At 40.3% G+C, this 13156-nt stretch overlaps 1 protein-coding gene and 1 long non-coding RNA gene across 2 annotated transcripts; one reads left to right on the top strand and one right to left on the bottom strand.

Annotated features, from left to right (window-relative positions):
• Positions 1–485: 485 nt before the first annotated feature.
• LOC135440528 (uncharacterized) lies at positions 486–1365 on the bottom strand. The gene is made up of 2 exons (XR_010438311.1): positions 1137–1365; positions 486–1042 (listed from the first exon to the last, which is right to left on the bottom strand). It is a non-coding gene; the product is annotated as an uncharacterized LOC135440528 (long non-coding RNA).
• A 7680-nt stretch (positions 1366–9045) lies between these two features.
• Positions 9046–9736, top strand: LOC135440487 (uncharacterized). Its single transcript, XM_064699683.1, has 2 exons — positions 9046–9203; positions 9257–9736. Exon 2 carries the CDS (start codon positions 9257–9259, stop codon positions 9506–9508), a length of 252 nt encoding a protein of 83 aa, XP_064555753.1. The 5' UTR covers positions 9046–9203; the 3' UTR covers positions 9509–9736.
• The last annotated feature ends 3420 nt before the right edge of the window (positions 9737–13156 follow it).

The raw sequence follows: 13156 nt of genomic DNA, 5'->3' as shown, positions 1-13156 counted from the left end.
ATTGCCGCGCTTGGGTAAGATATCTTGATAAACAAAAAAGTTTTTCATAGGAGAACCTACTCTTTGACCGACTGTTTCTATAGCAGCTATATGATTTATTGATATAGTTTTTTTTTTGAATGTTTATTATATAGGATCAAAAATAGCATACGATTTTATTAAAACACAGTTGGCTTAAATGATGTTTCGTGGAAAACGGGGTCGAAAGCGGCTTTTTTTTAATAAGGCTGCATCGTCACGTATGTAGTCGGGAGACTCTGGGGCGTCTTTATCATATAGTGATCCGTACCGACATATGTACTGCCTGCAACAGAAAGACAAAGTTTCAAGACGATCGCTTTATAACTGAGAGACTTGTTTGCATGGAAACAGACAGACGGACTGGCGGAAATTGCTATTTCAACTCTGCTGTTGATGCTGATCCAGAATATATAAGCTAAAGTAGGTTATCAATTATTTAAGTTGCAAATGAGAAGACTTGGGAATAGTGTGGCCATGACACGCGCGATTTATTTCCTAACTTCAACTAAAAGTTAAGTACATAAAACCTTATAACCAAAGCTAGCCCTATGCCCTAAAAGTGCCGACCCGGCGCCTCGTGCATGGTTTCGGATTGCAGCTGCTTGCGTCACAGAGCATTGCCCGCAACATTGTCGCTGACTGAAGCTTGGGCTTCTGGCCCTGTCGTTGTACAATATCCGGCTATGCGTGATCGGCTTGGCGACTTAATTGTTGCTGGGCGATCGTGTTAACTCCTCCCCCGCTTAGATGAAGGACATCTTCGGACTTCTTGAAACCGTCAATAATAACTTGAAGGTCACGTTGGCGTCGGACCCTCTGGCGTTTCTGGTAGAGCTTGGAAGAAGTATAACAGATGACCAAGAAGACGATAGCACCACTCCGGATACAATAGGCCGTTTTACAAGTCCCTTTTTCAGTTCGCCAATGTATCGCATGTTTTCCATACTAAGCTTCTGCAAGTATGGCAAGCTCAGTATTTCTTGGTGGCCCGTCATGTTAAGGAGCGTTAATGCAGCTGGCGCTGGAGATTTTTTAACGTAGCTCTTTAAGTTTCGGTTGAGGGAGTCGTTCACCTTTACCTCCTCGTCAAATGTAAGGAGAACTGTTCCAGTTACCAGTTGTTCGTTGATCGTAGCTGTTTCAACATTGATGATGATAACGCCGTCATCGATGACTGCTAACGTCTCAAGGTGGCTGGAGCGAGTGGTACAGTGTGCGGTGCCTCCCGAGTGAAGTATTTGTAGTGTACGTAAATTTTCTACAGAATGTCGTTATAATGCAGTTTTCAATCGGCACTTCCTGGTTACCGTAGTCAGCTATGTTGTTGTTTTCGACAAAGTTAAAAACGGTTCAACACAACGGAACAGGGTGCAAGATTTTTTGTTTACATGCTAAGTTAGGCTTAGGGTATTTTATTATAAAGTGTAAAAAATTCTTGTTTAATTAATCTTTAATTGTAATATTGGTAGAATGTTCATTGATTTTATTTTTTTTAAGTAGAGTGTTCATTGATTTTTACCCGATTATTTCTTTGTTTGCAAATCGTTTTAAACGAAACATTAAAAATTAAATTAAATAAAAACCGAAATTTCAAGAATTGTATACGTTAGCCGGAACCAAATATCCAAATATAGGCACGAGTTTAGAAAAATTCTTGCAAAATGTTTAATGCAAAAATAAAAACAGAACAAAGTTTTGTTCTTTGTATTTGTGTTAATACGACATATGAGTGATAGTGAATTAGAGGATTTACTAGGCAAACTCGAGAAACTTAGAAGCACAGATTATTCAGAAAATCAGTATTAAACTCAAAGCTACTCCAATATGGCAATGACAAGCGAGAAATTGAAAGCTTTTTTTTTAAAGAGCGAAGCTTCAATAAAAAATTACAGGATATTAAAGAACGCTTAGGTAGTGTGAATATCGGCACACCTGAAGTAGGTACATATAGAGATGCCGAAATTAGAGCAAGTGTCGTGTGCGACGAGACTTTAGATATTATGAAGTCCCTGCCGGACTTCGAGGGTAGAAATGAGACATACGTCTCACGGAGAAAAGCGGCACATACCGCATACAAAGTGTACGAAAGTTACGAGAGTAGCTCGAAACATTACCAAGCTTTAGGCATATTGAGTAACAAAATAAAAGTTTTAGCTCATATTCAAGGCCATAATCAACCGGTTAGATTTTACATACGCAGACAAACGACCAGTGTATCTGAAAGAGCAAGAAATGTCAACGCTCCGCCAGGGCAATATGACTCTCCTGTAATATTATAACGAAGTAGAGAAAAAACTGACTCTGCTATTAAAGAAGACTATCAAAATACAGAGGGAACCAAAAGGTAGTTAAGCGATGATCTGTTTTCTGCAAGACCATCTGATCTTCCTTCTGCTTTAGCATTAGCCCAAAAAGTCGAGGCTAATCACGAGCGATATACATATGTTCGCAAGTAATTTTGCCCGAATTTTTTTTTTTCTTGCCAAGCAATTGCGGTTGATTTAAGTTTGTGCGCATTAAACACTAATGAGCCGATTTGACCTGACAAGGCAGATTAAAATTGAATACGATAGTGAAGACAGCTGGGAATCTGAACCCGAGGTTAGTCAAGTACAAACCGACAGAACTATGGACCCGAATCAAATCCAAGCCTTAATAGAAAGCGCAGTTGCGATTGCCTTGGAGCAACAGAGCTTAGATTCCAGCAGCAGTTCGATCAAATGACCCCCAAGTTGAAAACTCTCAGAGAATATCTGTTAGACCAGATGTAACGTGCGATATACCGTTAGATATGGTAAAATCGGTACCCGATTTTAATGGTGTTGCAGACGAATACGTAGCATGGAGCAATCCGCCACAGATGGCAGTAGTGGCCATTACCAAGCCGTTGCAATTATCTGAAACAAAATTCAAGGACCAGCAAGAGCATTGCTAGTTTCTCACAATACGGTTCTAAATTTAGATAGCTATATTAGACTGTACCTGACAAGACATCACTACGCCTTCTACGACAGGGGCTAGAGATGGTTAGGCAAGGCGATTTAGGACTCATGGATTCCTATGATGAAGTCGAACGAAGGTTGACTTTAGTAACCAATAAAATTGTCATGTCCCACGAAACTATAGAAGCGTCCTTAATTAACAAAGAAGTTAGACGCATTGCATGTGCTCATTTCGGGTTTGAAAAAATCTCTAAAAGCAATTGTTTTTCCGGCACAGCCGAAAGGCCTGCCATCCACTTTGGCTCTGGCCAGAGAAGCGGAGGCCAACATTGAGCGAAGCACTTTCCCAGCTTCATATGCCAAAATTATAGAAGAGAAAAGAGAAGCAAGCGAACGAAAATAATAAGAATGGCTCGTATACCAAGCAGGGCAAAGGTAACAGGAAGGAAATGAAACCACATTTTTTTAAAAGGCAGCCAAACAATAATGCTAATCAAGAACATAATGGAAAGGAAGGCCAAGTGGAGCGCCCAGAACCGATAAAGATTGATTCTTCGCCTAAACATGGACAGCGCACTGATCAGGGAAAATCCCAAATCTCCCGGCTACCGTTTATTAACCGACAGTTGGCTGGGAAAATTTAAAAAAATTTTGATAGACACAGGGGCGGTTAAAAACCACGTTAAGCCCATAAAGGACCTAAAAAAAGTAGTGCTAGCCGATAAGCCCTTCACTGTGAGCTCAGTTCATAGCTCCAAAACTTCAAAACAAATGCCTTTTAAAGATATTTGGCCAGGATTCTCCCTTTTTCATTCTAAACACGCTGACGCTAACGCAGGCTGGAGTTACGTTAAATCTGCAAGACAGCACCTTAACATATCTAGATATAAAAGAAAAATTCGAGTACCACGACTGTGAGAGTGTAAACTTCACGAATGTCAATGACATTGTGACAAGAGTTTAAGGACATGATTCTAAAAAGGAAAAGGGCGTTTTCGACCTCTAACGAGGCGTTGCCCTTTTATACTTCAATTGTCGCTACAATTCGAACAATAGATAATAAACCAGTCTACTCGAAATTGTACCCACACCCCATGGGAGTGTCGGACTTCGTAAGCAATGAAATTAAACTATTGCTAAACGATGGCATAATCATGCCATCGAGGTCGCCATACAACAGCCCAACTTGGGTCGTTGATAAAAAAGGGACCGACTCGCCTATTGATCGACTTTAGGAAGCTGAATGAGCGAACTATCGCCGATCGCTATCCAATGCCTAGAATTCCTAGGATTCTAGCGAACTTAGGATAGACACAATTTTTCACAACTCTAGACTTAAAGTCGGTTTACCATAAAATATATCTTGCTAAACAAGACCGCGAGAAAATATCATTTTCAGTAAACGGCGGGAAATATGAATTCTGTCGTTTAGCATTTGGTCTAAAAAATGCGGAAAGCATTTCCCAAAGGAAATAGACGACGTTCTAAGAGAACAAATAGGGAAAATATGTTACGTATATGTAGATGACGTAATAATTTTCTCAGAAAATGAAGTCGATCATGTAAAACATATCGACACGGTTCTAAAGTGCCTGTGTGATGCTAACATGAGAGTATCACAAGAAAATACGAAATACTTAGGTTTTCGTACTAAGCAGCAACGGGGCCAAAACAGACCCTGAAAAAGTAAGAACCATTCAAGAATATGAAGAGCCAAAAAATCTCTACAGCCTTAGATCATTCTTTGGATTAGCTAGCTATTATAGAGGATCTATAAAAGACATACTTAAGGGAGTAAATGGCACAGCTAGCAAACACATTTTAGCATCAGAAGATGCCATGCCAATGTATCCGGATTTTAGGCAGCCCTTTTACCTGACCACTGATGCTTCCTATCTCAAGGGGGCAGACCGATCACAATGATCTCCAGAACGCTTAAGCAAACGAGAGGCAATTTTTGGCCATTGTATGGGCCTTAGGGAAGTTACAAAATTCCTTATATGGAACCAAAGAAATTAACATTTTCACGGACCATCAACCTCTGACTTTCGCCGCATCTGACAGAAATACGAACGCAAAAATCAAAAGACGGAATTCCTTTATTGACGAACACAATGCAAAAGTGTTCCCTAAACCGGGTAAAGAAAACTTCGTGGCTGATGCCCTTTCTAGGCAAAACCTTATAGCCTTAGAAAATGAAGCCCAGTCTGACGCTCCGACATTCCATAGCGAACTCTTACTCACCTACACGGTAGAGACAATTGAGAAACCAATAAACTGCATCAGAAATCAAACAATTTTAAAAGAATCACATTTCTCACTTCAGCGAAATTTAATAATTTTCAATCAGAAAATTCGCCACCTGATCCACTCTACAGACAAAAGCTGGTGTCAAATATTCCTGCAACCAAATAGAAAGACAAATAGACAAATAACGCGCACACAGAGCCGCTCAGGAAAATGTTAAGCAAAGCCCTTGGCGACTACTATTTCCCTAAAATTAGCACCCTGGCCAAAGAAATCGTCATGAATTGTAAGGTGTGCACTTGGTCAAATTATGATAGACACCCTAAAAAACAGGAAATTGGCGCTACACCAATCCCTTCTTATGCTGGCGAAATACTTCACATTGATATTTTTTCCACTGATAAAAAAAACTACTCCTAACTTGTTTAGACAAGTTCTCCAAATTTGCTGTCGTACAACCGCTTCTGTCGCGAACAATAAAAGACAGTTGATCAGCTTGTTCCGGAAAACATGGACAATATATTGCGATAAACAATCGTATCACTGTTAAAAAAAAACAACTACAATATAGATATCGTAAATAGACAGGTAGAAAGGTTTCACAGTACCCTGATGGAAATTGGCAGAAGTTTGAACTTAGATAGGAAAGCTAACGATACAACAGAGTTGATCAGGACGGCGACACTAGAATACAATAGGTCAATCCATTCTGTCACGGATCAAAAACCCCTTGTCGCCTCGTCAACCGAATTTAGACACTCCATGAAGAAAAAAATTGAAAAAGCACAACAGGCCATGCTTGAAAGATTCAACGCAACCAGACAAAATAGAGTGTTCGAAGTAGGGGAAAGAGTATTTGAAAAAAACAACAAAAGGCTTGAAACAAACTGACCCCATTGCATTCAGAACACAAAGTACAAACAGATTTGGGAACCTCGGCTCTAATTAATGGGACAATCTCAAATAGAATAAAATTAAAAATCAAAATTCGAGAGCACGCCCAAACGCGGACAATGCAATTTGTTTTAAATGAAACGAAATACAATCAAACCAAAAAAATAAGGTGGTCAACAAATTGAGCAAGTCGTCTGCGGCAGTCTGCCGTGCTGACATGCATCTAGCCAGTGGCAATGCCAATAGAGCCACCATTCCAGTGAGTGCTGAGAACAGCAATGCACCCACAATGAGTAACTAACGAGATCTCCAACTAACGAGGTAGGCCAACTAAATGCTGACGCCGCTACGCAGCCGAGCACCTCAATGCTTAACAGCCGCTTAACAACAGCTGCCAATGAATTCTCAGTTTCACCTTCCTTCCCTTAATGGACTCCGAAGACCCTGCCAGCAGCCCACATGCTGGTGCTAGTGTGAATAGAGACCCCGTTGACGCCCTAGTGGGTATAATAGATATCGTCAAACCCAATTCAACTGCCGCAGCCGCGGCTCGAATGATCCAAACGCAGGCGACAAATAAAAATAATAAGCGCAAAGTCTTAGACAGCAGGTCCCCACCTGCCGCGCGGCGAAAGCAGAACAAGACTGACACCAGTCCAGTTGGCACTCATGCTCCCAATAGATATGCACTCTTGGCCGCACCCGATAACGACCAAGACATGGAAACTGACGAATCTGAGGGCGAGCAGATAAACCCAGTCCAAGAAGAGAACTATCCTGCCTCAGCGACTCCTCAGGTTGCGGGCGGCAGCCAGCCCAACGCTGTCGCCCATGCCGGCACCAGCTCCTCCGTGCCCGAAAAAAGGGCCAACAACACTGCCCCCACTGGAGGAAAGAAGCAACCCCCCATCGTCCTAAATCGCATCGACGACATCAACGACGTGTGGCTCATACTATCCGAAGTAGTGGATAGCTTGCCCATCAAATCGAACCTAGGTAGGACTATGCAACTCCTAGCCAACGATGTGCCCACATACAGATACTGGAAGAACATAAAATTGAGTTCTACTTATACCAGCTGCAGGAGGAGAAGCCCTACCGCATAGTAATCAAAGGCCTCCACCACTCCACACTCAACCGAGAGCTCATCGACGACCTGCGGAGCCAGGGCCATACCGTTCTCCACGTACACAATCCGAGCAGCAAAGTCACCGAGGAGCCCATGAATATTCACTTCATTAACTTACAGTTACTTCATTAACAATAAAGCCTGGGGACCCATTCAGGCTTGGCGAAATATCACCCAAGAAATATGTATGCTATTTTTGTTCAATACAATAAATATTAATTTTAAAAAATAAATAAAAAAGTAAAAATGTACACGCAGTAATTTTTATAGTTTACCATTCATTCTTGCATGTTTAAGCTTACGTTTTTAGCCCTACTCACGCTCAAATTACATTCCTGTATTCGATGGAAATGTATTAATATGGGATCAAAGGGATTTTATTAGTCACTCTAGCAATTGAACAGACCTAACCAATATGGTAGATGAAACAGAGAAGTTGTCCGAAATATTTCCCCAATCGCATATGCGAAAAATCTTAGACCTTGATGTCCATCACGTTAGAAGCCTTTTGTCCGTTGTTAAAGTGCACATAAAGTGCATAGGATGGCAAGATGTTTAATCTTCTTGGGAAGTGGGCCAGTTGTAGCGGGATCCCCATTGCTCAATGTCATCAGTCATGACCCAATAATACTGACTGAATATCTGAACGAGTCAACTAAATGACCGATTTAGTTCACGACCACAAAATGAACGAGTGAACTTGTTCAGCAAATTGAACTAGAAATCCCCACACTACACCATAGACAGGCTAGACGCATTTATTTGTTAGGCGCCGCTTTAAAATTTGAAGATTTCGGCGACTTCGAGAACATTAAATTCACACAGAAAGAGCTCATAGAATCAGAAAATAGGCAGATAACTAAGTATTAACACAAAGAGCCCAAAGAACAAATAAACGAACTCACTAGCGTAGTAAATATTTTAGTAAAATATGCAAAAACAAAAATAAATACAGAGCATTTATATGAAGCCTGGCTTTCAAGACATATGTCGCATAATAATTTCTGAACTCGAAGCCTTAATGCTATCGGCTACGCTCACAAAAATTGGAATAATCAACTCCGCGATTTTAGACTCCAATGATTTACAAAATATAATCACTGAGCACTCTACTTACATGTTCGTGTTTTAACTTAATAAATAAACAAATAATAATAATTGTGCTGCTGCCGTCGTTTGGTTTTCTTTGTTGTTGCATATCGATTATCGCTGTTTGTTGTTGTAGTTTTTCTTCTTTTCGTTAACATATCGGGTCTCGATCACGTTGGGTGCCAATTGAACCGTTTCTAAAGTAGGTTATTAATTATTTAAGACTGGCGAATATCGTGGCTATGACCGGCGCGATTTAATTCCAAAATTCAACTGAAAGTTAAGTACATAAAATCGTATAACCAAAGCTAGCCATATGCCCTAAAAATGCCGACCCGGCGCCTCGTGTCGGATAGCAGCTGCTGCTGCGTCGCAGAGCATTGCCTGCAACATTGTCGCTGACTGAAGTTTGGGCTTCTGGCACTGTCGTTGTGCAATATCCGCAGACGATGCTGACCTGGCACTTTTATGTGATCGGCTTGGCCGACTTAATTGTTGCTGGGCGATCGTGTTAACTTATATATTCTTATATATTGTTAACTTATATTCTTTCATGACAAAATTATAATACAATCTAGAAGGATATCGGTTCGGTTCTCTCTCGCTCACCCTCCTTTTCCCTCTCGCTCTCCCTCTCTCTCTCTTAGTTCAAAGTAGATTTAAATCAAATACTGTATAGCAGGCGATGCCTTGGATGCCTTCGTATAGCCCAGCTCTAAGGTCTCGAGATATTCCCATATCACTTTTCATACGCCTAGCAAACAGTTCAATAGAACTGAACAAAAAATACATTTTTTTCGCTTTTGACGAACGTATATTATTTTTCAAATATTTAAAAAAAAAACACACAAAAATTCAAGCTTTTTGCATTAACACGAACGGTAAGTAAGCCATCAAATAGTATTGGATATCCAAATAAAACCCTATTGACCAGATGAATAAGGCGAAGGACGGTATTCAACAGCGGATGAGCCCAATGCCGTCGTGCTCGGTGCGTTCGCCAGCCAACCGGGAGCGCCGTGCCGTGGTGGAGTCGTACGAGGGGCCGCAGATGATGCCCGATGAGGCCATGCTGCCGATGCCGCCGCACAATATGGCGCGCAGTCCCAGCCATTTGCTGCAGGACACTCAACAGTGGCTGGGTCGCTGGCAGATCTTGTTGCGCATCCTGAAGCGTCGTATCTGAGGGATCCGATCCGTTTTGTTATTGTCATTTTTAACGTTTTGTTGTTGCGCTTTGCCCCAGTTGAAGTTCCTTTCTGATAAATCCCATTTGATTCCAGTTTCTAAATGTTTAAAATGCAGCTTTGCATTTGAGCTCGCGTTACAAATTGATCGAAAAGTGCTCTCCTGTAGGTATTGCCCAGTTTTAAATGGTATAATAAAGTTCTACAAGTGCATTTATTAGGCAAAACATCGCCTTTTCGATCTTATATTTGGACCCAACTGACCTAGAGCCACAAAATTTGGTTGATTCGAAATTTGAACTCTCTGAAACATTGAATTCTGCAGAAATTAAAATTTGACGTTAAATCTTTTTCGACAATCTGATTTTTTTTCTATTTTCGGTTCATTATGGAGTATACAATTTTTGAACAAAAAGTTTCCATGAAATTGGCCCACAGAAATCATTTTATACGAACAAATTTACCTATATAATGAACAATTTTCTTTGGAGATATAGGGTTTACAGCATTCAAATGTCTTTCAAGCTAGATTCGTTCTTAACACTGCACTGCACATCATCATACCTGATTGAGTAACTGATTGAGGAATCAGCACACAGCTCCAACAGTAAAAGCCGGGACGGGGTTTTAGTAGATTTGACTAGGTGGCAATGGAAAATGGTGATCAAAAGCTTGAATTGTGCTTTGCAAACATTTAGCTGAGCGGTCAAACTAGCAAGCAAGAAGATGCTGGTTCAAATCAAGCAACCATTTCTATAACTGTTAACTTTATTTGATATTTTTCTTATCTGTTCTGTTTTCAACGATTTGGTAATCAATAAATTAATTAATTAATTAATTAATCTGTCGAAAATTGGACCGAATGACTCGCATTCGAGCCGGTCGGCATCGGGTAATTTCTTCTAGCACAATATAAAATTAAGTAAAAGTTTATATCTATCTAAAATATTTATTTCTATTCTATATATTCTATCTATCCATATACACCCTATTACTGCCCCCAAATCGAGCAAAATGTTTAGCCCAGATCCGACACACGTCTGTGCGTGTGCATATATTCTGTTCGCGTGTCAGCCTTATGTGTATTCCACGTATTTCAGACCAGTCTCGTATGCATTTCTGTACACAGAATAACTGCTAGTCGAGCACACTTTCCGGCTGCTTCTGGCCCTGGGCCTTTGTTTGTGCTTGCTGGAGCAGAGAGAGGCTGCATTTCTTCTTCCTCCCCTTTTGTTTTTTTTTTTTTTTTGACCATGGCGTTACATTAACAAAGGATTTCGACACCACAGACAGAGAGAGCAATTTAAATGTATTAAGGGTCGCTGTCGAGCTGCAGAACAGCTGCCCAAATCGCAAAAGGCCCCCAGCAACAACCACAGCATCAACAACTGCAACAACTACAACATGGTAATGGCAACATTAAAATAAGTTTTAAAAACTAAGCAGCGCGGCTTATGCCACGTCTCAAAACAACCACAACAACAACAGCAACAGCAAAAAACTGCCACAACATTTAGAATATAAATTTCGTAAAACAAATCTCAGGCGCGGCTTCCCCAAGGTACCAGCGGCAAAAGCGCCGCGCGGGCAGCATGTGCAGCCAGCCGTCCGGCCAGAGTTGCCACCAGCTCACATGTGGACTGTGCAAGGGCGCCTTATATGTACAAATAAAATATGAATATATAAAATATAAAATAAAAAACAATAATTATTATTTAAAGCATATACATATAATTGTGTTAAGAAATTGTTTAAAATTGAGCTTTTTTTGGATGATATTTATTTTTAATTTTTCAAAATGTATTAGATTTACCACAGAAACAGCTAATGTCCATATTTATATATAGAATCGAAGAGAATATTTTTTTAGTGCTACAGTTACCAAGGCTGTAAATCCAAAACAAGGCTTAAAGTCCGGGTTTTGGCCGCAAAAATCTCTCATCTCACATTATCTAACAATTTTCAATGGACCACTTCAATTTATTATAAATTAAATTATTTATATATTCATATATTAATTTTTTTTTTAATTATTTTATATTTCATATTTAAAGAACTATAACCTTTTAAGCACAATTTTGGAAAGCTTTAAAATTATAAAAGACTATTTTCTGAAAGCAAAAAAAATTTTATATGTTTCAGGTTTACATTTGTCTTTGCTTGCCCTAATTAAACCGATTGAAGATTTGGTTTAAGGTACATACGAATTTGGAGTTTCAGACTCATTCGGATTCGGCTTAAGTTATATAACGATAACGATGACGATTACGAAGCCGATTACGATTACAAATTCATAACTGTTCATGCGATTACTTTTACCGTTGTGATAACGATTGCGATAACGATTGCGATAACAATTGCGATAGCAATTGCGATAACGATTACAAGTAAAGTATCGTTAAAATAAAGTACCTCTCTCACTCTCTCACTTTGCTTCGTCAAACTTTTCTCTCTCTCTCTCTCTCCCCATCTGTCTCACCCTCTCTATCACTCTCTAAATCAAGCAAACTGAGTGCGATCATTTTCGATTACTCTTTTTCGCAAGCGGTAAGCCCTTCCCCCCACCGCCCAAAGTGCATTTCGGGCTGTTTTGGGCTTGAAGTTTATATTATTTGCTTTGTTTTTGTTTTTGTTTTGAGTTTGGTTTTTTCTTTTTGCGTGTAGGCCATAGCACACAATGTTGCAATGCCTGATAATGCCACCCACCTGAAACCTCTCTCGCCCCCCCCCCCCCCCTCCACAGCCACTGACAAAACGTCAAAATATAATTTTTGCGTGGATTTGCGTCTGCACCACAACAACAACAACAGCAGCAGCAACAACAATAATAAATGTTTAAAAATAAAAATAATAAAACACTGAAAATATACAATTTTTTACCACTTTTACAACTGCTGCCTGCTGCGGCTGCTGCTGCTGCTGCTTATCGCAGCGCTGCCTGAGCAGCACATTAATGTGGCCTATGTGACTGGAGTTGGGAGCTGGGAGCTGGCAGCTGGCAGCTGGCAGATGGGTAGTGGGGAACTTGAAGCAGTTGCCTGCGCGTTGCATGTCCTACTGTGAGACATAATTTTTAATAATCTACAACATGACCGGGTTGAAAAGCGGCAGCACCGTGGCCCTTAGCTGAGCGGCTCTGCCCCAAAAAATACGCGCATGCAAATGGCTTAATTTAATATATAATTATATCCTGTAAATGGCAAGCGTATGACAATTGGGTCTGTAGGGCCAACAGCAGAGCTGCATGGTCTTAAGCTGAAAAGATCCCAAATATTGATGAAATATAAGCCCAGCCTTTACGGCTTAGCTGACTTAAGATTAGTCGAACCTTAAGCTGAACCAAACAATAATTTTTCAGTACTCCAAAAAGAAAAAAAGAATTAATTTCGATAAATAAAAATCTGAAATTTTATGAACGAATTAAATAGAATTACTATTGCAAATTGTAGGAAATATCAGAGCTAAGTTTCGAACCCAAAACCTGGCTTCACAAATGTCCCAAAGCCTGTTCACGAACCGAGCCTCAATGCAAGGCGTTGGTTCGCACCATGAACTGAACCAGAGACCAGAGAAAACTGGAATCAAAGGCGATAGCTTTATGGTTCCGCTTGTGAACAGCCTGATTAAAATGAGCTCCTGATCTCGAG

Source organism: Drosophila montana, unplaced genomic scaffold, assembly GCF_035044405.1.
Source record: "Drosophila montana isolate Dmon_TW-CO22-7 unplaced genomic scaffold, ASM3504440v1 contig_1624_1, whole genome shotgun sequence".
Lineage (NCBI taxonomy): Eukaryota > Metazoa > Arthropoda > Insecta > Diptera > Drosophilidae > Drosophila > Drosophila montana.
Note: the sequence above shows the minus strand (reverse complement) of the source record. Positions and strands in the feature narration are given on the sequence as shown.